Genomic DNA, 25,626 nt, shown 5'->3' with positions numbered 1-25,626 from the left:
TCCAGCCTGGGTGGCAGAGTGACTCTGTCTCAAAAAAAAAAAAAAAAGTGGTGGTACAGTTATGGTTGATTGGCCTCTTTTCAACACTTTCTATAATTTCAAAACTAATTTTTTCAGATTTTTTTCAAATTTTTCAACTTTAAGGTTTTCCTACTTTTGTTAGAATTTGAGAAGCAAAACAAAGCGAAAGATGCCTTCTTGTTGATGCAATGAAGATAACGAACTGCCCAGCATGGAGTGCAGACATTTATCCAGCCAGAGCCACTTACCTGCACCTCCAGCTGTAGGAGAAGGAGGAGGAGGAGGAGGGGCTGCCTGGCACAGGGAGGTGCCTTTGAAAGGCTGCAGCAGCTTCTCCAGGGCCTGTGCACGGTCTTCAGGCGGTACCTCCCTCTTGGGGCTGCTGAAGAATTCCCTGATATCCTTCCTTTGTCTGGATTCTTGAAGGAAACTCTCAAAGGATTTGTCTTTGAGTCTGAGGGAGGAAAAAAGTGAGATTCGTTTCTTTGGAGGCCTAGAAGCATCTGGGAAGGTCTCTTGCAAACTCACTTTCTCGAGGAGTGTGGGGACATCTTCGATCTTGCTGCACGGTGGGGACGTGAGAGCAGGAAAGATCTTCGATGGCCGATTGGGCAAACTATGGGTGCGAAGGGCAGGGCCAGGAGGGCTAAGGGCTGAGGACTGGTTTCTCCCGGGGGAATGCTGGTCCCTATCTTTATTGGAATTGGTTTTCCGAAGGCTGAATGAGCGAGTGCTGATGTGTGTGGGCAAAGTTTTGGATTCTGGCTTGGCCCAGGCCCTCTTCCCACCTTCAGAGTTGGGAAGGAGGGGCTCTAGGGACCTCCGGATGGCATTGGCTATAAGCCGGAGCGGGGACCTGGGTGGAGGCATGCTTCGCTCCCCTTTAGCTTGTTCTGCAGGGGTCCCTGTCTCCTCCTGAGCCCCTCTCTGGGTTGGCAGAGGCTCTCTTGTCACCCCAGGGAGCAGCAAGGGGCGAACTGGTTTTAGCACACGGCCTCCTCTACTATTCTCAGTAGTCTTCTGGGAAAGTCGCTCCCCAGCTTTGAGGTGCACTCTCTCAGGGACGGAGTCATTCCAATCCAACAACATGGTCTTCTGCTCCTGAGTGAGGACTAACTTCTTTAGGCCTGGCTTCTCCTTTGCCAGCACTGGCCCTCCCTCCTCCTCCTTCCTGGTTTCAGTACTCCCTTTTTCCTGGTCTTCTCCAGCCAAGGGAGACAGCTCTTGGCCTGGCAAGCACCTGTCCTCCCAGATGGGGTGTGGGTCTCTGTGCTTGCTTCTGATGTCCCCAAGAGGGGCCTCTGCTGGCTGGCACTCATCAGAAATCATCTCTGCAGGGTCTGAGATGCCATCTTCATCAGGGCTCCCCAGGCAGCACTCTGCGCACTCTGGCTCTGGGTGATGAGGCAGATACAGGGGAATTTCCCTGGGTGCCCCTTGGGCTATGGTTCGCCTCCCAAAGGTTGGAGTGGGAGGACTTGGATGACCTCTTGAGACCTGTGAGAGGGGCTCAGAAGCTGTCAGCTAGAGGGGATGGGCAAAAATAGCAGTTACTTCCATTTTCCACCATTTATTTATATGATGAAAGCAAATCTCAATCCACAACCCCCTCTCTTTTATTATTTCCATCTCAGATACCCAAATTCAAAAATAATTTTGCCTAAGATGATTTCAAAGGGATACTCTTTGTTCTAAGTGGCTGCCTTGCATCCCGCCAGGATCCACCTGGAACCCCTGAATCAGCATTGATGAAAGGCTTTTCTGCATCCCAGGTTAGCTAGGATTCAGGAAGCCAGAGGGGAAGACAAAGGTAGGACCCTGCAGTTGACAAGTTCCTGGGCCCATGAGGGCAGGGCTGGCTGGGCCTCTGTGGGCAGCCAGGCACATAGGGGAAGACAAGCTCCTCCTTTTCTTGCTCAGTCATTGTCTTTACTAAAGGGCATGTTCCACCCATGGATACATGCCTCCAATCACCAAGAAACCAAGGCTCTTCCTTGGAGGCCATCTAAGTAAGAAGCAGCAGTCACCAATTGGTGGCTAAAGCTGTGGTCACACAAGGATGGTCCTTAATACCTTCCAACGACCCTTTCTAACCTCCCACCTTGCACCATAGAGAAAGTAGCTGTTTCTAGAATGCAGGAACTTGGCCCTTGGCAAAGAGAGAACGTGAGTGGATTCTAGGGGTGGCTGTGGCCTCCCCAGAGCTCTGGTACCTGAGGGGCAGGTCACAGCACAGGGGCTTCACCAGAGCACACATCTTTTCTGTCTTGTGCACTCTACTTTCAGAGCCTAGAACAGGCCTGACAGGTAACAAAGGCTTGATAAATACATACAGAAGGAGAGTCCAGCCTGCATATCGATGATGACATTTTATATCGAAGGGAGATGTTGCTTCCAAGGTTCTTGGACGCTACCAAAGGGACCCTCCCTTCTGTGTCTGCCATCCTACAGCTGCAAATCCCTCAATGCCCTCTGCAAGTGCTCAAGGGAAAGGTGTCCTGGCAGCTCTGCACCCTACGGAGACCTGGCACGGAGCCTAAACCCTGTAAAGTTTGCTGAGAAAGTAACTGTGTCCTCAGAATGGCTGTGAAGGAGTAGTAAGAGCTTCTGTGAAAGGTACATGTGAAGATGGCTGGCGTAGACCCTTGACAGCGTGTCTTCTGTCCCTGGCTTTGCACTTAGGTTGACCTATGAGCATGTGGAATCCAAAGGTAAGTGTGGAAGGTGGGAAGAGTACGGGTAGCTCACCTTTCTGACACCTGGTCAGGACCCTCAGGGACACTCACCTGAGGCAGGGAGGAACCATTCCCAGAAACACTGGTTGCAGAAGATGATGGGGAAGATGAACGAGAAGACAGTGAAGGAAGAGGAGGAGAAGGAGAAGGGTCCTTTGGAGGTGACATGGTTCTTTTGTTCACTGGCGTCAAACCTATCAGGGAGAAAACACACTCTTCATTACAAAGTGTTATTATTTTATCAAGAAAAGAGGAGACTTTAAGTGAAGCTCCCATTCTATAAACAGAAAGAGGAAGATGTCAGAGCCTGACTCAGAGGTTCCTGGTGCCGAGGCTTAGGACTCAGAGGAATGGGTAGAGCAGTGGCAGGGTCCCATGGGGCAAAGGAAGTCCCAGGGTGGGAAGTCTAAGCACCATTGTGTTTCAGGCTCATGCGAGGACACTCTTGAGACATGTATCAGGGCATCTCCAGAGCATTTCTTAGAAATACGCATCTGCCTCCAAAGAGCGTCCTAAAACCATGGTGGTTGGGCGCTGGGCTGCATTAAATCACTCAGTCAATAAACCACCTGAGCTTTCCTCCCACAAGATGTTGGACCCTTCGCTGTGGGAACGGACAGGATAGACATCCACAACTAATGAGATAGACTCTTCCTTCTCACATGTGTGCCAAGAGGCTCTCAGACAGGAAGAGTCGTTTAAGATTTTAAGAGAACACAAGGGCAGGAGGCTACAGTGAGTATCAAATCATTTGAAGGATATGGAGTGGGGCCCATGCCGAGCTCCTGTTGGTCAGGGAACAAACGGGATACAGTGCAGCAGCTCAGAGCCGCAGGTGAAAGGTGCGGGGCTGGGCCCGGAGGACAGGCCTGATTCTGCACTGTCGGGGGCTGAGATCATCTAGTCTGGTGAGAGCAGAATTCTGACAGTCGTACACTGTAAGATCAACCAAGCCCACAGGCGCACTCTCTTCCTCTCCCTCTCTCCTGCTTTTCTGTCTCTCCCCTTCCTCCCCTCAAGCATGGTAACTTAAATCTAAAATCTCAAACATTTTGTCTCCATATTGGATCATTTCAGATCACTTGTCCTCACATCATTTCTGTCAAATGCCATGCACCCTTTCAGATCTGCCCTCTCAGTACCTACCGTCAGCCCAACCAGCTCTCCCCAGAACCATGGTGGCACATAGGGATGTCCCCCAGAAACTTCCCAGGACCACCATGTGGAACGAGCCCACTTGTCTGACTCTGCTTCTGGCCGCTCAGCTGGCCCATTCGAATTTTCCTCCAGGGGGTCTAGCCTTCAGATTTTCACCCGCTTCTTAGTGTAACAGAATCCCCTGGTCTCAGTTTTCCCAAAGCTTTGGGTGGTGAGCTCTTCCTCAGGGACCCACGCAGGCTAGGCCAAACCCATGCCATTGAGTCCCCTCCACACTGGGGGCAAAACTCTTCTCAATATCCTGCCCTGCCTTCCCCTCCACACACCATGCAAACTTGTGTGACCGTGTGTCCGGGCCTCGGGCTCTCAACAGATAGCACCACATGCCCACGCACGCAGGGTCAGCAAGCTCCCAGAGGGAGGTCTCGCAGAATGCTTGCGGGGGGGGGGGGAGGTAATTCTGGGAACAGATATGATCTGAGGGCGGCAGGAAGGAGCTGCCGGGGAGGCGGCTGGCTGGCCTCCCGCTACCGCACTCCCATCACAGCCCAGGATGAGAAGGTTCCAGCCTAAAAAGGCAAAAGTTGTGAGTCAGTCGCTGTCTTGCTTCCCATCCTCATCCTCAGCTTGCCAAATTCCTTCTTCCCTTCCTCCTTGTACCCTCAGTCTCCTCTGTCTGCTGTCTTCTGAATCAAACCCCTTCACTTGCCTCCTCTCCCCTTGGCTCAACAGACTGCTTTTTGTTCCCCTGAGGATGCCTCAGGGAACCTCCTGACAGGAAGCCAGGACCACCTCAGGAACCAAACCTGAAACACCTCAGGGCTCACGAGGTCATGACCCAGAAGCTGTTCCCTTCTCCTGGCTCTCATCCCCACTCCCACCCCCGCTAGGGGGTCTCTCTCTCTACACGTGGTCCTCCCGCACTGCCTTCAAGGTGGAAATCCAGCAGGGTTTGAGGAGATTGGGGAAGCAAAGCCCCAGCTCAAGCCAAGCCCCTGGTCCCTGAGCTGCCATTCAAGCCACTGCTTGGGAGTTGGGCACAGCCTGGGGAGGGAGGTAATGGGAAACCTCCCCTTCCCGACACCCACTGTGTTTGGGTTCTCTCAGAAGATGGTGAAGGGGAGCCTGGAACTCCACCTCCTCACACACACACCAGCTGCCTGGCTCTGAACAAGTTACTCAATCCCTCAGTATCCTCATCCAAAAAGTGGGCAGTCTGGTGCAGCTTCATGGAGTGGCTGAGTGGGTAAGATGGGCTAAAAAGAGATGCCCAGTTGGCTGGGCGCAGCGGCTCACACCTGTAATCCCAGCACTTTGGGAGGTTGAGGTGGGCAGATGACTTGAGCTCAGGAGTTCAAGACCAGCCTGACCAACATGGCAAAACCCCATTTTTGCCAAAAATATGAAAATTAGCCGGGTGTGGTAGTGCGCGCCTGTGGTCCCAGCTACTTGAGAGGCTGAGGTGGGACAATCACTTGAACCTAGGAGGTGGAGGTTGCAGTGAGCTGAGATCACACCACTGCACCCCAGTCCGGGTGACAGAGTGAGACCCCACCTCAAGGGAAACTAAAAAGAAAAATCAGAGGCACCCAGTGGGGCAGGACACAAAGTAAAAACTAGTTATCAGCAAAATATGAATTCCATTAGCTTCCCATCCTCTCATGCACACAAGCCGTGTTCAGCAAAGATACAACGCCCTGGCCCATTCCAGAGGGGGCTGCACACTCTCCCCAGCCAGGACTTCTCTAACTCTTGGGCTGGGAGCTCCTCATTGGCTAACTCACATCTCCCACTGCTGGCCGTTTCCCTGAAACCTACATATGGCCCACAGGGGCTGCTCTGCCCTCTGCAAGGTCTCAGTCATGCGTGCTGCTGGCTCCTATGGTTGCTTTGCCCAAAGGATGCTCAGGTTCAGCATCCCGGCTGCCTCTGGGTCAGGTGCTGGCATGGACTCCTTTCTGGGCCCTCTGGCAGTAGCAACCTTTCCCCTAGATCCTAGAGGTCATCTGGCAGCATGATCAGCTGGGGAGAGTGCCTAGGGCAGCCGCATAGCCCCTCCGGCCATCCCACTGGGGCTTGGAGCCAGAACCAGCTGAGATGGGGTAGTCATGCCTTTGGACAGGAGGGATGGTACCACGCATTCTGCTTCCAATGGCAAGGCCAGCCCTACCTCCTGGAGTTTCCTTTTGGGCAAAATGAAGACAATCAAAAAGATGGCTCTGGTGGCTTTCAGCTCCGGGGATTTTCGTGAGACTGGATCTCCAGGGCGCCGCTTCGCAGAACTTGGAGGTTTTGCGAGGGTCAAATTCCTATCAAAGTCTTGGAGCGCCCTCTAGGGGCAGCAGCCTGAGCAGGCCTGAGCCCATGTGCGCCCTTCGCACTCAGTCCAGCCAGCGTGCTCCTTGGTTTCTTCCTGCCTTCATTGATTCGGCAAACAAGGACTGGGTTCCTCCTCTGGGCCAGACCGTACTAGACACTAGGCTGATTGAAATGATCAAACTCAAACTCTGCCCTCAAACCAGCTTTCATAGGACCTAGAGAAACACTGTGCAATACTCTTTGATAACTAAAGGCTGAGGTCCCCAGGTCCATCCCAGACACCATAGGGCTGTTCAGCAGTCCTCTTGTTGCTGTGCCTCCCCCAGCAACCCAGCTCTACTGGGGAGCCACGTTCTCCCAGTAGCCTCCCAGCTCTCACCCCAGGCTGGGAGCTCTTGGAGGAGGGACTGAGCCCCCGCACTGGCAGCATGCAGTAGAGTGGGCTGGAAGCCTAGGGATGGACTCTGCGCCCACGCAGTCTGGGCCCGGGGAACAGGGTTCCAAGGACTTGGGGAACACCGGAGCAGGGCAGTAAAGGTGATGACCCATGTGTAGCCATGTTAGCTCCTCTGCCTCTGCTGTCACTGCTGCAGGCTGTCAGAGAATTCAGGAGTTACTCTGGGCTGTCTCCAGATGAAGTGTCCGGCCCAAGAGTGCAGCCCTGGGTCCTGCTCCCAAGGTGTCCGTGTCCCAGCCTGACCCGGTGGGTGGGTGGCGGGTCTGGGGATGGCAGGGGAATGACTCACTGGCTGGGAGTCCTGACTCAGAAGGAAGGAAGACCAGGGCTCCGTTCCAACTGCAGCAATGTTTCTTGGTAGAAACCCCTGTCTAAGCCAAGGCCTTCTTGGGTCCTCCTCTCCTAGGGTGAGGCTAGAAAGGGAGTGAGTTTCAGGGTAGGTGGAAGGCAGCGATGAGCCTGGAATTGGATGAAGAATCTCTGGCCCTCGCTCAGGGCCTGGGGAGGGAATTCTGCTCAGTTGAGTGTTGCAGCCCCTGGATCGCGGGGCCTGGCGATGCGGTGAGCCTGTGTGGTCACTGCGCCCCCTGGTGGGGACTGCTGCCCCGGCACCTGCCGACGCCCAGCTATTCCCCAAAGTGCTGGGACCAAGGCTGGCTCAGAAAAAGGAGCTGGGGTGTGTAGTGTAGAGGGGTGTGTGTGTGTGTGTGTGTGTGTGTGTGTGTGTGTGTGTGTTCACGCGCGCGCGCATATGTGTGTATTGTAGAGGCGTGTGGATGTATGGGTGTGTGCATAGCATCCTGCTTTGCGTGAGGCCGTTAATCTGATGCCCCAGTCTCACCCCAGCATACAGAATCAAATCACAGAGTTTGTGAACCTCAGCTTATTCATCTGTATTTTAAAAACTTAGAGGCAATGATGGCTAAGGCCCTGTCTGGGTGAAACTGTAGAATCCTAAAGCTCCATAATTCCTGAGCCATGGGTGGAGTGGGATGGGAAGTTCTTGAGTCCCTTGGAAAAGGCTCCATCTAGTCAGCAGCAGAAATAAAATCAACGTTATATTTTATTTCTTGCCTCTGACAACCAGGAGGCCATGCCAGAGAGATACCACGTAAGGAATGAGAACAGCTGCCCCTGAGAATTAACCGGAGATCTCTGCCCCGCCCCAGCCTCCCACCCCCAGAGAGCTGGTGACTCACTCGACCGGAATTCTCTCCTCCAGTTCTGGTATTTGCTTGGGGTTGGAGACTGGAAGCTATTGGCACGTTGCAGAGCTGCTGTGGAAAAAGAAAGGGGCAGGGAAGATAGGGCCAGAGCAAGAGTCCATTAAAAGTGTAGAGCAGGTCGGAATTTATCCCCTATGGCTCATCTACCACAGGTTAATAGACTAATGATCATAATTGACTGAACCCTCTACTTCCCTCACACTGTACTCCTATCCTCACGACACACACTACCAAACTTTTCATTTGTCCACACATCAAAGATTTTTTTGTGTGTTTCTGTTTGTTTGTCACCTAGGCTGTAGTGTAGTGGTGAGGGTCACGGCTCACTGCAGCCTCGACCTCTTGGGCTCAAATGATCCTCCCACCTCAGCCTCCCGAGTAACTGGAACTATAGACACATACCACCACAAGCAGCTAATTCATTAATTTTTATTTTTTACAGAGATAGGGTCCTGCTGTATTGCCCAGGCTAGTCTCAAACTCCTGGACTCAAGTGATCCTCACACCTCGACCCTGCAAAGTGCTGGGATTATAGTCATGAGCTACCACGCCTGGCATCAAACATTTATTGAGACCCTGTTATGGGACAGGCACTGCCCTCAGAGAATGCCTCAGATTAGGAACTATCATCACTAAGATCATCAGTAAGCATCCACATGCATACATGTAGTCATATTTACACAGGCATCTGTATAGACACACGCGCATATATTCATTCATGTCAGAACAGTGGTTTAAAGCTGAGGCCTCACATCAAGGCTCCATATATGTAATACATAAAAACTGGAGCTGCTCTGATTGAAGCCAGGAAGCTGCAGGAAGTTCTACTCTCTGCCTCCCGTTTTCCCACAGAGCCCCCCAAACCCTCTCAAAACCAGGTTTAACTGAGGCTGTGGACCATGATTGCTGTGGCCCTCCCTTGGCCTGGTTCCAAGGGAAACATATTTGTGGGACACTGTACTTCCTGTGGAAGACCCTTCTGCCAGCTGGGCCTTGAGGATTAGCTGAGCAAAAGGAACATCACATGCAGAAGAAAAACAGGTCTTGGGCTCTTAGACCTGTGTGAGAGTGGGCAGTGGGGTCCACATGTTCCCTGTTCTCATGCGAGGCCTGCAGATGCATTCTCAGGCTCCAGACCCTTGCACCTCCATCATAGCTGGAGAGGAATGATGGGGACAGTGAAGGTCTGGGTGTGCACAAAGGCAGGGCCAGGAAGCATGAATGGAAAGGAAGCCCAAGTGCATGATGTGGGGTGGGAGATGGAGGCAGCAATGGTCTGAGTCCACGACTCTAAATCCAAGGCCCAACTAGCCCAGCCCCCGTCCTAGGTATTCCACTCCCTGCCAGATCTCACAGTGGGGCTCCTTCTTAGCAGCCAGGCTGTGGAACACAGGTGTCAACCACTACCTGGGGGCTTACTTTCCTCAAGACCAGATCCTTTATAGCTCCTCTACCTCCCCTACTCCACATGTGAAACTGCCTTTGCAAAATTATAACTGAGAAAATTATGACAGTGAAAGAAATCTGACCTAACTGATCGATCTTGCTTCTAACCTCCAAGCTGCCTTTGTTCATTCCTGGGCGTAGGCCGAACTAACATTGGGAGTAACTCAGTTTATAGTTTAGTTTGGAAATAAAGATGATAACAGCCCTCTCCCCAAACAAACCCCCTTCCTGCCTGGGAATGAGACTGCCTTTGCAGGACTAACAAATTCTCCGCAAGATTAGAAATCGTGGTTTAGGAGTCATGCAGCTGGAGGCTGTAAGATTAGGAACCTTCCCAAATTGCATCCTGGGGCTAACATTGCTATTATAAAGCCTAAGTTCAGAGCTTGAGATATTTTGCAGACCCTGGACTCAAAGGTTCAGCCGGTACCACCCAGACTGATAAACTGGCTCACTTGGTCTTTTAGCCCCACTCAGGAGCTGACTCAGCACAAGAGGACAGCTGGGACTCCCTGTGATTTCATCTCTGACCTGACCAATCAGCATCCTCCATTTTCTGAACCCCTACTCACCAAATTATCTTTAAAAACCCTGATCCCCAAGTTTTCAGGGAGACGGATTTAAGTAATAATAAAACTCTGATCTCCCATACAGTGACTCTATGTAAATTAAACTCTTTTTCTATTGCAATTCCTCCATCTAGGCAGCAGGCAAGGAGAACCCACTGGGTGGTTACATTTGGAGATGCTTCTGCCTGCTCTGCCTGGCAGGTTCCCAGTGCCACAGGCCTGCTCTCAAAATCAAGTCCATGGGTCTAAGGAGGAGCCTGTGTGGATGGGCACATAGCTACATCCTGCGGGCCAAAGCTAGCCTCTTAATCTCTTAATGAAAACATTTCTCGAAATAATAATTTTGAAAACCCTGCATAAAGCTCTGATTGCTTATTAGCTTGTAACTTGGTGGAATGGAACTTATTGGAAATGGCTAAAATTCATGAGAGATTTTTTCATCACTGGTATTACTAGAGCACACATTTTTACGACAGTGGGAACAGCAGGGTGGGTGGTAATGATTTCCTCTAGTAATGCTGAGCAGCATAGAGCGGGCTGATCCCTTCTTTTTAGCTTATATTCTATATGAGTTTATTTAGGTTAAAGGAGCACTTTCAGAGATCTTAGTGCATGACCCACTGTGAAAGGAGTCAGAGGGTATTTTGCCATGTGGTGCTGATGATATGATTTTACTCTGGTAAGTGTCCTCCTTATGCCATTGGACCATCCTGTTATCAAATTATTGCCAGAAAAAAGATGGATGAATACCAGTTCCTCTACGTCAGGATAATCTCGGGGCAGGTTGTTCTCCTAAATCTAACTGGTGTACAGCCACAAGTCCAATGCACTAGATCAATTCATTTAGCTGCTTGGGCATGGATTTTACGATGAATTCATCTAGGCAGGCCTTCCACAAAGCTGCATTTCTGATTCCCAAAGTGTAGAACGTGGCCCACTGTGTCAAAGCGCCTGGGGATGCTTGCACAAAGTGCACGTAGTTGGCCCCACTCCACACGTACTGCATCTGAATCTCTGAGGGTGAGAACCTCGGAATCTGCCTCTTAAACAAGATTGTCAGGAACCACTGACACCGATGTTTTGAGGCCTTCTGCAGCCTCCGCAACATAGAGCGTGAGCTGTGCTTCAGGCATCCTCTTGGGCATGCTCTATGAACTCTGAGGATGTGATAGGTTCCTTTATATGCCAAGGTAGTCCCAGAAGTCTTTTTAAAAATTGTGGCAAAATATGCATAATATAAAAATTGTTACTTGTCCATTTTTAAGTCTAGACTTCAGTGACATTAAGTACACTTGCCCTGGTGTGCAGCCGCCACCACCTCCCCACCTCCTATCTTCAGAACTCTCTCCTCATCTCAATGGAGGCTTGTTTTTTTAGGACTGGCTTATTTCCCTCAGCATCATGCTTTGAAGGTTCACCTAAGTTGTAGCGTGTGTCAGAGTCCCTTCCTTTTACAGTCTGAATAACATTTTGCTGTATGGATATACTGTGTTTTGTGTATTCGTTTGTCTGTTGAACATTGATTTGCTTCCCCGTTTTGGCTAACGTGAATAATGCTCCTACAAGCATGCTGGACCAACCTGGAGTGTTTTTTATTTAACTCCACACTGAAACCAGAAGTCTTTTCAAAGCAATATACTGGTCTTGTCTGGCATTCCCTTGGTTTACCTTGGAGGCCTTTATCCAGGTGAGACTTGAGGTTAATGAAGTTCCATTAAACCCACTCAAGGGGTCAACCCTGCATTAGCAGGTAAAGTGATGGGGTTACCATAACGAGCAACACAAACACAGCACTTAGACCTGGGCCAGAGAGCTCAGCCCTCCCGTGTGGTCCACTTAGCAATGATCAAGACAACGACTGATGAAGACTAACTTGACAAAGAATTGTTTGAGAGCCACACAGGTCTACCCACTTCTCTATCTACTGTGTTTATTCTGGAGTTAAACTGGGCTGTCAGAAACAAAATGCTTTGGCCTCACTACCCAACCCAACCCAACTAGTCTCTCAACCCAACCCCATCCTGCTAAGAAAACTGCGATTGCTGAGTCATGTTTTGTTGTCATTCCCTCACCTTCCAGCAAGGGATGCTGTAAGGAACAGCCTGGAGAAAACTAGGGCTGCATTTTCTGAGAAACTGTGAAGACATGATCTAACCCATTTCTCAATATCATCTATTCAGCACGAGCCAGAAACTCTCTATAGAGTTAAGCATTAGGAGAAATTGTGCCTGCTCAGAGACCTGCTGCAAACCAATACGTTTTTCTCATGAACGATGAGAATAATGATGTTCTGCATTTCCTTTTTAACACTGGAAGCCAGAAAACTCAGAATCAAACTTATGATTCAACTGCAGCAACTGTTTAGGATGATGGTCTGCCTCTCTGAGGTCTATTCCTCCCAAACTGGTTTTGTTAGCCCTGATTTTGAGGTTTAATCTTTCATGTTTATAGATGTACAATTTTGTTTTATGTTTTCGGTTGCCTAAAACCCTCTGGCAATTGAATGAGAAATGGAGAGAAGGGATGAAAGGCAGCCTGATTTCGTATCTGGAAATGGGGAGCTGGAGCCCAGGGGGATGGAAGAGTACACCAAAACCACGTGGTAACTGGAGGCAGGGCTGGACCCAGCTGGGCACAGGAGAGTACTTGGTTCAGTGCCAGTGCTGAGACTTTCTGCACAGCCCTGCAAATGGTACTCAACAAATGTGTTTGGATAACAATCTGTCCTTCTTTTTAAAGTCTCACTTTAAAAAGAAATATGAGGGTAAAATTCAGCGTTTCCAGGATTTAAAAATACCTATTGAGTTCTTTCTGCCCTAGTCCTGGTCTTCCTGGGAAACCATTGCTTGGGAACATTTCATGGACCAGGTGGCAATTCTGCTCTTGGCCACCAGATGGCGGTGGAGGACAAGTTGAGCTCCAGCTCTCCCAGGGCAGCTAAGGCTGTGAGGCCACTGGGCGGCAAGTTACCGTCAGGTTACCCTGCTTCTTCCCAGGCTCGCCCAGAAGTTGCCCATAAGTCAGATTTGGTCCCAAGTTGTGGACTGAATCAAAACACCCAATTCCAGGTCACCTTTGTATTAAGCACAAGCTGGGCTGCTAAGTAGGCCAGAGCTTGGGTGGTGGTAGCTGGGGGTTTCACCACCCCTGGCTGAGACTTTGAGAGAGCACTCAGCCTGTTTGCTCACCTGTGGAACAGGCTTCACACTACTTACCCCACAGGGTCATCCTGGGATGGGATGGGATGGGGCCACATATGGGAAAAGCCCTGGCCCATTACAGGTACGCAGTTCATGTGCATTAATTGTTGTGTAGAATCATTTGGGTCCATCCCACAAGCCCCAAACACCGGAAATGGCCCTGGTACTGTCAGGTGGTCCCAGGGAGATGATGCTGTCCAGGGTCACATGCTCCCGACAGCAACCGGACCCAGCTCCCTTCCCTCAGGGGCTGTGGGTGCTGGAGGGGCCCCTAAGGAGATGCCCTCACAGGAGGCAGGACAGAGAGCGCTCCGGGCAAGAGGAACCTGTGGGCCCCTTATCCCTGCCAGCCTGCGACATACCACAGCCGGCCAGGCCCCGTGACATCCTCCCTGCCAATGCTTTCATGGAGCAGGAAGCCAGGCCTGGGTCCAGTTCCCTCACTGTCACTTGCCTCACTCTCCCAAAAGGTCCTAGCCCCACTGCCTTTGAGCCTGAGGGCGAGGCCTTCTGTCACCTGGTCCTCCATGACGGAAATTCGTTTGTAAGGGTCTCTGCTCCCTCCCTGGGTCCCAGAATCAAGCCCTGCGGGCTCTCTGCTCACCATGCACAGCTTTGGGCTCCTCAGGGCACTGTGGAGAGACCACTCTGCTCAGGGCCTTCCTCAGGGAGGCATGCGGTAGAGACAAAGGTGCTGACCGGGGTTTCTCTTCACAGGGCTCTGGGCGGGAGGGCTCGCAGCCACCATAGTCAGACTCTGTGTCAGAGCTGGAAGGAGGAAGGAGCGGTGAGTCAGGGGCCCTGGAACCCACCCTAACACACCCACACTACCCAGCACTCCTCCAGTGCACCTGGGGGGCCCGGGCTTAGTCCTGCGTGCCCGGAGCCCAGCTTTGGACTTAGCTGTGGGTTGAATTGTTTCCCGAAACCTCATATGCTGAAGTCCTAACTCCAAGTACCTTCAGACGTGACTGCATCTAGAGAGAAGGCCTTGAAGGAGGGCATTAAGGTGCAATGAGGTCATTAGGTGGGCCCTTGTCCAGCAGGCCTGTTATCTTTATAAGAGGAGGAAATGTGGACACAGACACGCACAGAAGGAAAACACTATGCGAACAGGAAGACGTCATCGACAAGCTCAGAAGGGAGGCTGGAACCCACCTTCCCTCCATTCCCACCGTAGGAACCAGCCCTGCCCACACCTTGACCTTGGACTTCCAGCCTCCCAATCAGTGAGAAAATACATTTCTGTTGTTTAAACAGCCTGATCTGTACAGCTTTGTTATGGCAGCCAGAGCTGAACAACACAGGCTTGACTCAGAGAAGAAGAAAGGGGCCCAGCAGTGCATGAGGAGCTGTTTGAATGAAGACTGCTCTGCTCACCTGCACCTGTCCCAGAGCATGAGCCCTAAGGTCTCTCTGGCCAGGTAAGCTCATCATTAGGGACTTGGTCCTGAAACTTTAGGCATTTAAATACTGCTCTCTTCCCCATAGAATGATGAAAGAATGGAAAATTCTACCTGAGTGCGGATAGGGGGTGGATGGTATTTAACATGGGCCTTAAATAACTGGTAGGGATTCAATTATCTACAGGAAGATATTCTTATTTTGAAAGCAACTCTTCAGAGCCTAGGGCTTTAATAGCCTCTAAAATCACCGTCTCTATCCCTGACCCCCAGAACTTCACACTTACATATTTGACTGCTTACCTGACATCCACACAGACACTGGCATCTCAAACCCAATGTGTCCCAAACAGAACTCTTGATTTTCTCCACTAACCTGCACCTTCTCTGAAATCTTCCCCACCTCAAGATAACCTTACAAATGACCATACCAGACATTCAGTCACTCTAGAAAAATTCTGGGAATTGCCCTGAAATTCTCTTTCCCTCTCATGCAGTCCACTAGCAAATCCATCTCCACTGGCCCCACCCCTGTCCCCAAGCTGCAGACTCCCACCTGCTCTTCCTGTGTTCATCCTCACACAACCCTGCCTCATCCATTTCCCAAAGCCGGGCCTGCTGATCTGTGAAAACTGTCAATGAGATGTCACTCTTCTACTTAAAAATCCTTGGAATTACAGTCATGTCTTTCACAACGACGTTTTAGTCAGCGATATAACCCATATATGATGGTGGCGCCGTAAGATTACAATGGAGTGGAAGAGTTCCTATCACCGATCGACGCCGCAGCCCTCGTTAACATCGTAGGGAAAGGCGTCACTCACGTGTCACAGCGATGCTGCTGTAAAACCTATAGCACTGCTGCCACTTAAAAAGTAAAGAATAGATACATACATTTAAAAATAGAAAAAAGCTTGTAGAATAAGGATATAAAGAAAGAAAATGTCTTTCCAGCTATTCAATGTGTGGTTTTTTTTGCTGTGTTATTACAATAGAGTTAAAAAGTTTAGAAAGTAGCAAAGTTATAGTAAGCCGATTTATTATTGAAGAAGGAAAACTATTTTTCAAAAAAGTGCAGGGTAGCCTAAGTGCACAGTGGGATAAAGTGTACAGCAGGGTACAGCGATTCACATTCACTCACCACTCACTCACCCACCCAGAGCAAATTCCAGTCCTGTGAGCTCTATTCATAGTAAGTGCCCTATACAGGTGTGCCCTGTTTTATATATTATATTGTGTTTTTACTATACCTTTTCTATGTTTAGATACGTTTAGATTCACAAATACTTACCATTGTGTTGCAATTGCTGATAGTATTCAGTACAGTAATGCACGGTACAGGTTTGTAGTCTGGGAGCAATAGGTTACACCATATAGCCTAGGTGTGGAGTGAGCTATCCCATCTGTGTTTGCATAAGTACCCTCTATCATGTTCACATAATGCCAGAATCACCTCATAACACATGTCTTAGAACACATCTCGACTCTCAGGCAATGAATGACTGAATACCTAGAATACAATTTACCCTGTCTTACAAGCTTCCTGGTGTAGTCTCTTATCCTTCTCCCCCTCAGGGTGTACCTGCCATACAGACCTTCTCTTACCTCTGAGACAGGCTCACTCTCACCCCGGGGCCTGTCATTCGCTGTTGTCACTTCCTGCATTCCCCTTCTCCCTTGGCTGTCCCTTCTTGTCAACCAATTCTCAGCTTAAATGTCACCTCCTGTTGGGCACTGTGGCTCACACCTGTAATCCCAGTACTTTGGGAGGCTGAGATGAGTGGATCATGAGGTCAGAAGTTCAACACCAGCCTGGCCAAGACGGTGAAACCCTGTCTCTACTAAAAATACAAAAATTAGCCAGCCTCCTCTACTTGGGAGGCTGAGGCAGGGAATTGCTTGAACCCAGGAGGCAGAGGTTGCAGCGAGCTGAGATCATGCCACTGCACTCCAGCCTGGGTGGCAGAGTGAGACTCTGTCTCAAAAAAAAGTCACTTCCTCTGGGAGACTGTGGGAATTTGTCTGCAAAGATGGTTGCAATCATTCCCCTTAGATCCACACCCCTTTGCAATGGGGGCCTTGCAGCTCTTTCCCTAAAGAGTGCAGGCTATTTCCCACCTTTTGAATCTGTTCAGGCTTTGTGGCATGCTGTAGCCAATCAGACGCAACAGGAATAGCACTGTGCATTGCCAAGCCTGGGCCTCAGGAGATCTTGGATGACTCCCCTCTTTCTCCTAAGGCCATGGGAACAAGCCTGGGCTGCCGGTTGGAGGATGAAAGACCCACGGCCCAATAGCACTCTGTCGCCCCAGCTGACAGTCAGGCTCCAAAGCAGAACCCTGCTGGCCCAAACACACAGGTGAGCCCACGAAGGCCAGAACTGCCCAGTGGCTTACTTGGTCAGGCTTGGCTTACTCTGGTCTGCTTTGTTACACAATCGTGATGTAATGAATGGTGGCTGGTTTAAGTCACTCACTTTGGGGCTGGTTTGTCACTCAGCATTATTGCGGGCATCAATAACTGCTGCAGAGGCCTTTTCCTGCCACTCAGTCTAAGGCAGCTGACCAGCCACTCCATAGCATGTGTCCGTTTTATCTCTCGACCTGACACATATGCGATGCTTTTCCTGTTAAACTACTCGCTTTCTTCCTCGCTGGCTCCCAATGTAACAAAAGCCATGGGAAAGCAAGGAGCTTGTCTTGTGCTGTTCACTTCTGTATCCTCAGAGTCTAGTATGTAATAAGCAATCACTACCTGCTGTTGATGTACCTCTTGAGTGAATTCAGTGCATCTGGGGGAGTCCTGGAGTCTGCATGCCTAATAACCACTCCAGGTGATTCTGATGCAGGAGATGAGGACAGCGCTCGGAGAAATAGTCACCTACAACACCAGGGCTTCACTCCTCATGTCCCTCACCCTGCGTCCTAGCCTTCCCAGCCCCATGCATCACCATCTTGCGGTGGACAGGCCTGAGGGGCAGGTGACACCATTCTGTACCCCTCACTGCAGACAGCATGACAAGTGCCTCCTGAGAAGAATGTGGGTCCAGGCTCTTTCCCTTCCTGAGAAAATGATACCTGCTAACACTTACAGTGCTTATGATGTGTGGGAACTGTTCTATACCCTTAATATATGTGAATTCTGTGAATCTTACAACTCCCTCTGAGATGGGTACTATGATTGTCCCCATTTTACAGATGAGGAAATGGAGGCACAGAGAGGCCATATTGTGAGTAAACAGAATTAAATCCCAAATGTGATTCCCTTCCTCCAACCCCAGTTCTGTCCCCATCTGGCAGCAGCCTGAGCATACCTGCTATCCTCGCTGGTGACCAGGACACGCACAGCCAGCACATCCTGTCCAGCTGCATCCTCCCCAGGGCTGATCCTCACCGAGGTCCACTCAGAGGGCAGGGGAGAGGCGGCGTCTCCTTCCGCATCACTGTACTGTCGCTCAGAGATGCTCTTCGGCTTCTTGGGGGAGGTGGGTTCATCTGCTGAGAGGAGAGCAGGGTCTAGAGAGACGGTGCGAATGAATGGCCTGGCAGGACTCCTCCAGGGGCTCAGGGCCCCTACAGGCCTGGGGTCGATTTGGACCCTCCAAAGCTGGCCCTGTCTTCCTCTGTGCCACTTCTGGGACCCTCCCGCTTGAGCCCACCAGAAGCCCAGGCATTCAGAGCATGCCTCGTACATGCAAGGCACAAATGCACAGATCATCTGACTTAATCCACAGGGAAGGTCCTGAAGCTCTCAGAGGGCCCATTCTGGGCTAACCAGCCTCTGAACTGCTGCTGTCAAGATGGCAACATCCAACATGTTGCTAAATCCAGTGGTGACATCACAGTTCTCATCTTATTTGACTATGTGACACAGTGGCAGCATTTGACCCAGCTGGTCACTCCCTGTGAGAAACAGCTCTCAGCCTCTAGGATGGCATGGCCTGCCCAGCCCCCCAGCCCCTACTTCACTGGCTAGCTCCTTCAATTCCTCTGCTGGTTCCATCCTCTCCCCTTGACCTTGTAACACTGAGAGATTCTCGGGCTCAGTCTCTGAACCGTTTTTCTTCTCTGTCTGCACTCATGCTCCTGATACTTCCATCTGGTCTCATGGCTTTAAATAACCCTAGACAACACTGACTCCCAGATCTCTATCTCCAACCTGGACACTCCCGACTCTGGACTTATAGAGACCACTGCTCACTTGCCTCTCCATCCGGGTGTCTAACAGACATGTCAAACTCAACATGTCCAAAGGGAGTTCTTCATCTTCTCCCCTCACCCAGCATGTCCTGCCCACAGCCTTCCCCCTTTCAGTAAATGGCAACTTTGGCTTCCTGTGATTGCAGCCAACACCTCAGCAGCACCTTAGACTGCTCTTGTTCTTTCATTCTTCATTCAAGCCATTGGCCAACCCTGATAGGTCTGCCCTCAAAACATGTCAGGAATCCAGACCCCTCTCACCACGTTCTCTGCCTCCCACCCCTTGTCCGGGTGCCATTGTCTGTTGCTTGGATAGTAGAAATGGCCTCTGCCCAGGCTCCATCCCTGCCCTCTTGCTGTGCCACACCCCTCAGTCTATTCTCAACACAGCAGCCTGGGTGACCCTGCTAACACCTGAGTGAGATCATGCCGCCCCTCTGCTCAAAATCCCCCAACGGCCCCTCATTCACTCAGAGTGGAAGCTGAAGCCCTTACTGAGGCCTGCAAGGTCCAACATAATGTAGTCCCTAGTGCATCCTGTGACCTTGTCCCCTAGCACTGGCCCCAGGCTGGCCCTGCCCTACCCATGGCACCTCCTTGATGCTCCTCCCACACTCTGGTCACACGCCCTTCTTGGACCTGTTGTGCGGCTCTTGCTTCTGCCGGGAAGGTGTTATTCCCAGACGTTCCCCTGCAGGCCTCACTCACTCAGTGGCTGTTTTCAAATCCTTGGTTGAACGTTACCTGCCCTGACCATCCTATTTAAAATTGCAGCCCACGCCCTCAGTGCTCTCCACTCCCCATGATTTTTATTCATAGTATGTCTCAGCCTCTGATGAACTATATAATTTTCTTTTTCATTTTGTTTATTGTCCCTTCTATGACTAGAATGTAAGCAGTGATTTTTGTCTGTTTCATTTGTTGCTAGATTGGTCCCTGGCGAAGGGTAGGCGTTCAGTGACTGTCTGCTGAATGAGTTCATGAATGAATACACCTAGCTCTGTCTTGGCCACTAACTAGCTGGGTGACCTCATCTCCCGGGACAGTGTCCAGAGAACAGATGTCACTTTTCCTTCCTAAGGTGGAGCCTTCACCTGGACTTGGCTCCCTCTCACTTCCCTCCACCCTCTCTGCAGCATCATTCTTGTGTTCTCTTTTGTCTACTGAACCTTTCCTGTCTGTATTTAAATATGCTGAAAGCCTCCTGTTTTATAAAAACTCCTTTTAATCCCATTCCTCACTCTCAGCCCCAGCCTACTTTCTTCTTCCTTCCCAGCCAGGCTTCCCGGAAGGCTTGGCTACACTCTTCTCTCTCTCCTCTTCTTTATCAACCCCCAATTCCTATAATCATGGCTGTGCCTCTGCTGCTCCCAAACTGCCCCCAGCACAGTCCACATGGCCCCGTTGTTGCTAAGTCCAATTCACAGGACGTTGGGGGTCCTCCTGCAGTCTTTGAGCCTGCCCCCTCCCTGCTCCCAGGGACACTTTCTCTTTGCCATCCAGGATTCCAGCCAATCCTTCAACAACTGGGTTCTCCATGCATCCACCTGAGCCCTGTCATTTTGTACCCATGAATTCTCTCTGGGAAACAGAATCTCTTCCCTAACTGTATTTACCACCTGTGAAGATGAACAAGACATTTTGATTTTTATGTGAAATACCTTGTCTTAAAATATCATATAGATCAAAACAAAACATGTCTGCAGCAGACTGAGCAAATGGGTTGCTAGTTTGTAGCCCCTGGTCCTTGTAGATGCTTGCTGTGTACACCTGTCTGCACTTCTAAATTAGTGTAACTGGGGATGGAAGGCATGTGAGGAATATAATCGGATGCTTTGCTACAAAATAATAATGATATGGCAATGGTGGTGGTGTGTCAGCATTAGTCATAATAAAAGCAGTAGCAGCTTACTTCTATTGTGTGTGCAATACATACCAAGAATTGTTAGAGCATTTGATATGTATTAAGTCTATTAAATCTCACACGATCCTCTCAGAAAAGCATTGTTATTACCCCCATTTTCCTGCTGAGAAAACTCAAGCACAGGAAGAGATCCAAGATGGCCGAATAGGAACAGCTCTGGGTTGCAGTTCCCAGTGAAAACACAGAGGGTAAGTAATCACCGCATTTCCAAACAAATTTTTACTGCCCATAGACCAGGAGATTCCCAGGTGGAAAAGTGCCATGAGTTGCCAGTGTGGAAACATCCAGTGCAGCGGGTCTCCAGACAAAAACTCATACAAATCCAGGCGTCGTTTCAACTGGCAACTGGAACACCTGGGAGACAGTCGCCCGTTCAACTGAAAAAGAGGGGACTGAAACAGGGAGCCAGGTGATCTCGCTCGGCCAGTCCCACCCACACAAAGACCAGGAATCGGAAACACTCTGGATTGAGAGTTTCACAGCAAGCACAGCTGGACCTGGGTCGGTCCAGCTCTGTAGAGAAAAGGTCATCTTACATTACTGAGGCAGTCACCACTACCGAGGCAGTTCGCCATTACTGAGGCAGACCACCATAAAAACCCTAGAAGAAAATCAAGGCAATACCATTCAGGACATAGGCATAGGCAAGGACTTCATGACTAAAACAGCAAAAGCACTGGCAACAAAAGCCAAAATAGACAAATGGGATCTAATCAAACTCCACAGCTTCTACACGGCAAAAGAAACAGTTATTAGAGTGAATCGGCAACCAACAGAATGGGAAAAAATTTTTGCATTTTCTACCCATCTGACAAAGGGCTAATATCCAGAATCTAAAAAGAACTAAAACAGATTTACAAGAAAAAAACAAACCCCATTCAAAAGTGGGCGAAGGATACGAACAGACACTTTACAAAAGAAGACATACATGAGGCCAACAAACATATGAAAAATGCTCATCATCACTGATCATTAGAGAAATGCAAATCAAAACCACATTGAGATACCATCTCACGCCAGTTAGAATGGCAATCATTAAAAAATCTGGAGACAACAGATGCTGGAGAGGATGTGGAGAAATAGGAACACTTTTACACTGTTGATGGGAGTGTAAATTAGTTCAACCATTGTGGAAGACAGTGTGGCGATTCCTCAAGGATCTAGAAATGGAAATTCTATTTGACTCAGCAATTCCATCACTGGGTATATCCAAAGGATTATAAATCATTCTATTATAAAGACACATGCATTCGAATGTTCATTGCAGCACTGTTTACAATAGCAAAGACTTGGAACCAACCCAAATGCCCATTGATGATAGACTGGACAGGGAAAATGTGGCACATATACACTATGGAATACTATGCAGCCATAAAAAATGATGAGTTTGGGTCCTTTGTAGGGACATGGATGAATCTGGAAACCAACATTCTCAGCAAACTGACACAAGAACAGAAAATCAAACACCACATGTTCTTACTTATAGGTGGGTGTTGAACAATGAGAACACATGGACACAGGGAGGGGAGCATCACACACTGAGGTCTGTTGGGGGGGACTAGGGAAGGGACAGCGGGGGGTGGGGAGTTTGGGAGGGATAACATGGGGAGAAATGCCAGATATAGGTGATGGGGATGAAGGCAGCAAACCACATTGCCATGAATGTACCTATGCAACAATCCTGCATGCTCTTCACAAGTACCCCAATTATATATATATATATATATATGTATATGTCTGTTCGTATATAATGTATATATATAAAAATATATATATACACACACATTAAAAAAAGAAAGAAAAAGAAAACTCAAGCACAAAGAGGTTAAAACACCAGCACATATTCTGTCAGAGGACGGGGGTCAGTCTGAGTGTCTGTGAATACATAACCATGCATGGACATTGTTTTGCGTGACCTTCGTGCTGCGAGTTTTGGCTGGAAAGCGCTCCCAGTTCTTCCCTCTAACAGAATTGTACTTTGTCCTGTGACTTTCCAGTCCTTCCCACTGGAATTGGTGGGGTGTATAGGCCTGCCCCATGGATGAGAGGCTTGGCAGCAAAGCTTGCTTTGACCTGTGGCAACTTATGGTTGGGACATGAGCAGAGGCTTTAAGTGGGTTTGCTGGTTGGCTGCCATTCATGCTCCTGCTAGGTTACCATGAAAAGAGCTTGTCCCAGATGGCCACCACCCTTTCAGTCAGGGTCCCTGATGGAGGATGCATGGAACAGACCTGGAGCTAACCTATATTCTGGAGTCCAACCCAGCCAATCCCAGGGGAGCCTCCCTTACCCTTATACCTACAGCTTGAAGCCAAGATACTCAGTCAACCCACAGGCTCCTGAGCAAGAAAATAGGTGCCATCTATGCCAGTGAGACTTGGGAAGCTTGTTACACAGAATGACTATGCAAAGACCCAGCGCCATGCCTGGCTTCTATCTGAGTAAAGGCAGGCGTATGCCTGTGAGCTGTGTGCCCAAATGCTTGTATATCCAATAGACACTGACTGCATCCTCCTTGGACCCAGGCCTGTGCTGGGGGTTTGGGGATGAACCTCCTACCACAGTCCCTGCTTTCAAGGACCTCTGTCTGTTTCACAAAGGAGATAAGGCATGCTCACAAATATCTACGCGATAAGGTAAAGTATGTAAGAACGAGGCATGGAAGAGGCGGAAGGGGAGGGAGAACGGACTTCCATGCAACGGCAGCTTTGGGTTAAAGGCACTGCTGTGACTGGGCTTGGGGATGAGGGGAGAGAGTGGTGGAGTCCAGGGCGGCTTAGTGGGAGTGAGGTGGCTGCAGGCGGTTGAGGTGAGCTTAGCCACACCAGACTGTAGAGGTACCAGACCCACAGTCCCCATGCCTCAGAGCCCAGACCAAACCTGTGAGGAACACCCAGCATTCCGCTTTTCTCTTTCCTCCTTCCATGGAGAGATGGAAGAGGCCGGGGCTCAGCCTGGCTCCCTGGGCTCCAGGAGGGTGAAGGGCATGGCTGACAGATGGCCCCTCGCTGCACAGGGCCAGGGCCAGTGTCTCTCACAACGAGCTCTGACATCAGGGTAGCTCAGGGGCAGTATGGAGGTAGACACTAAAAAAGAAGTTGGTACTTTCTCTGGGGTTCCCTTTGCCAAGAGGCCCAGGCAAAAAGCCCCAAAGAAGGCCAACCTCCTCCCTGACGTCTGCCCTCTAAGGCTCAGGCCAATGGCTATAGCCACTGGGGTTCAGTGCCACCCCTAGGAGGAAATTCCTGCCGTCAAGTGGCTACTTCTACACATCTCTTTTCATTCGCAGACAGCTCCCTCTGGTCCATATAACAGCAGTAATACTAGTGGTGCTCGTATGAATACTGAAAATAATACTAAGGACAGTAACAAAAGCAACCCTGACTCATCAAGTGCCCACATGCTGCTGAGCACTCCACCTTCATCCACCCTCGCATCCCAACAGCCCTCAGAGAATGCCATTAGCATCGTCACTGCATGAGTGGAAAAGAGTGGAGTCCAGAGAGAATGCCCACCAGGCCAGCCAGGGGTGCACGGTGCTGGGTGTCCCTGCAGCTGGGCCGCCGGCTGCTGGGCACAGAGCAGCTGCACCTGTGGCCAGCCCCAGGTGAAGAGCCAGGTGCACTCACCTGAGCTGCATGCCCACTCCACCAGCTCTCTTGCTGCCTCCCCAAGGCTGGCTACTCTTTGCTTAAGACTTTGCTTGACGTCATCTTTGCTCATTTGGAGAATCAAGAACTCTAATGGGGGATGGGGGATGACAAGAGAGGAGGGACATAGGGGTCAGGGGTGAGGAGAAGGATCCAGCACCCCGCAGAGCAGCTGCTGCCAGCCTGTAGCATGAAGCAGCTTTGCCCAGAACTGAGAACCTCAGCCTCATCTCAGCTCTGGCCTGATACCTGCTCCCTGATGAAAGATGAGGCTCCAAAAGTCCTAAGTGCTGGGTCCAAGGCCTACCTACAAGCCTGGGAAAGGCAGAGCCAGGCAGGGTCTGGGAAATGTCTGTCCTCACACACAGCTCCCAGCAGCCTGCCACAGGGTTAGGGAGAGGCACGGCGCTCCCTGGTTCTGTTGGTGAAATTGCTGCTGCTTTCTACTCAAGTCTGACCCTTCCACTCACCCCCAGAACCCAGGGAGATGAAACTGCAACAGGCCTCCCATGTGCTGCTGTTCTCCCACTTTGCAGGAAGGGAAACCAAGGCTTGGAGGAGTTATCACACTTGTCCAACGTTACACAGCTTCTAATGGCCAGAGCCACTTTTGGCCCCTATCCGCTGTTCTCTCTGCAGAAAAAAGTTGAGAAAGAAAGAAGCAAAACTAACAGGATCAGGATCCAGCAGGAAGACAGAGCCAAGCTGGGGAGTTCAACAGAAGCATCCAGACAGGAAATGAACTGCAGGGGTGCTGAAAGAGCAAAAGCCAAACAGGGATGATGAGGCAACCCAGAACAAGCAGCAGCAGGCCACCGTCCCTCCACAGCAGAGGAACAAGGGGACAAGCTGGTGCCACCAGAGCGCAGAGGCCACAACACCGCTGCAAGGCAGGGAGCTGGGAGAGACACCCTGGCTTCCCCTTGGATCCTGCCCTCCAGCCCCCAGCCAGCGTTTCCAGTGGTCAAAATAACAGGAAGCCAGTTGCAAGGGAGCTGGAAAATGTAACTTGCATGGGCTATATGCCTTTCGATCCAGATCCCAGCCAGAGAAGGGCAGGGAGGGCATCTGAGACTCACAGGCAGATGTCTGGGATTCCGAGCAGAGCAGCCTCCCTGCCCTCTTGTAAGAGGGGATACCACAAGCCCCCAGTGGGATAAGATAGGGCCCTAGGAAGATGCTTGTGGCAGGCAGTCCTTCCATCCACTGCCAGGGGATGCTGCAATGCTCTGGGAAGGAGACTTGTCAATGCCAGTGCCAAGGTCCTTTTCAGTGTGTGGCCCTTTAGAGAAAAGGCACAGGTGCCAAGATGGGCTGGC

General features: G+C 50.3%; 1 protein-coding gene across 30 annotated transcripts in view; it reads right to left on the bottom strand.

Moving 5' to 3' along the window:
* The window catches only part of MICAL2 (microtubule associated monooxygenase, calponin and LIM domain containing 2), a 261,902-nt gene that overhangs the window by 75,684 nt on the left and 160,592 nt on the right, over positions 1-25,626 (bottom strand). For 28 of the 30 annotated variants that reach the window (XM_078340519.1, XM_078340524.1, XM_054242079.2 and 25 more), the window contains 5 exons: positions 17,848-18,028; positions 13,736-13,899; positions 7,890-7,967; positions 2,808-2,950; positions 270-1,545 (listed from right to left, as the gene is read on the bottom strand). In XM_078340519.1, coding sequence (XP_078196645.1) covers positions 270-1,545; positions 2,808-2,950; positions 7,890-7,967; positions 13,736-13,899; positions 17,848-18,028 — 1,842 coding nt within the window. The remainder of the gene's footprint in view (positions 1-269; positions 1,546-2,807; positions 2,951-7,889; positions 7,968-13,735; positions 13,900-17,847; positions 18,029-25,626) is intronic. The other 2 variants (XM_054242088.2, XM_078340520.1) reach the window with 1 other exon arrangement.

Source organism: Callithrix jacchus, chromosome 10, assembly GCF_049354715.1.
Source record: "Callithrix jacchus isolate 240 chromosome 10, calJac240_pri, whole genome shotgun sequence".
Classification (NCBI taxonomy): Eukaryota; Metazoa; Chordata; class Mammalia; order Primates; family Cebidae; genus Callithrix; species Callithrix jacchus.
This window is presented reverse-complemented; position numbering and strand designations above follow the sequence as displayed.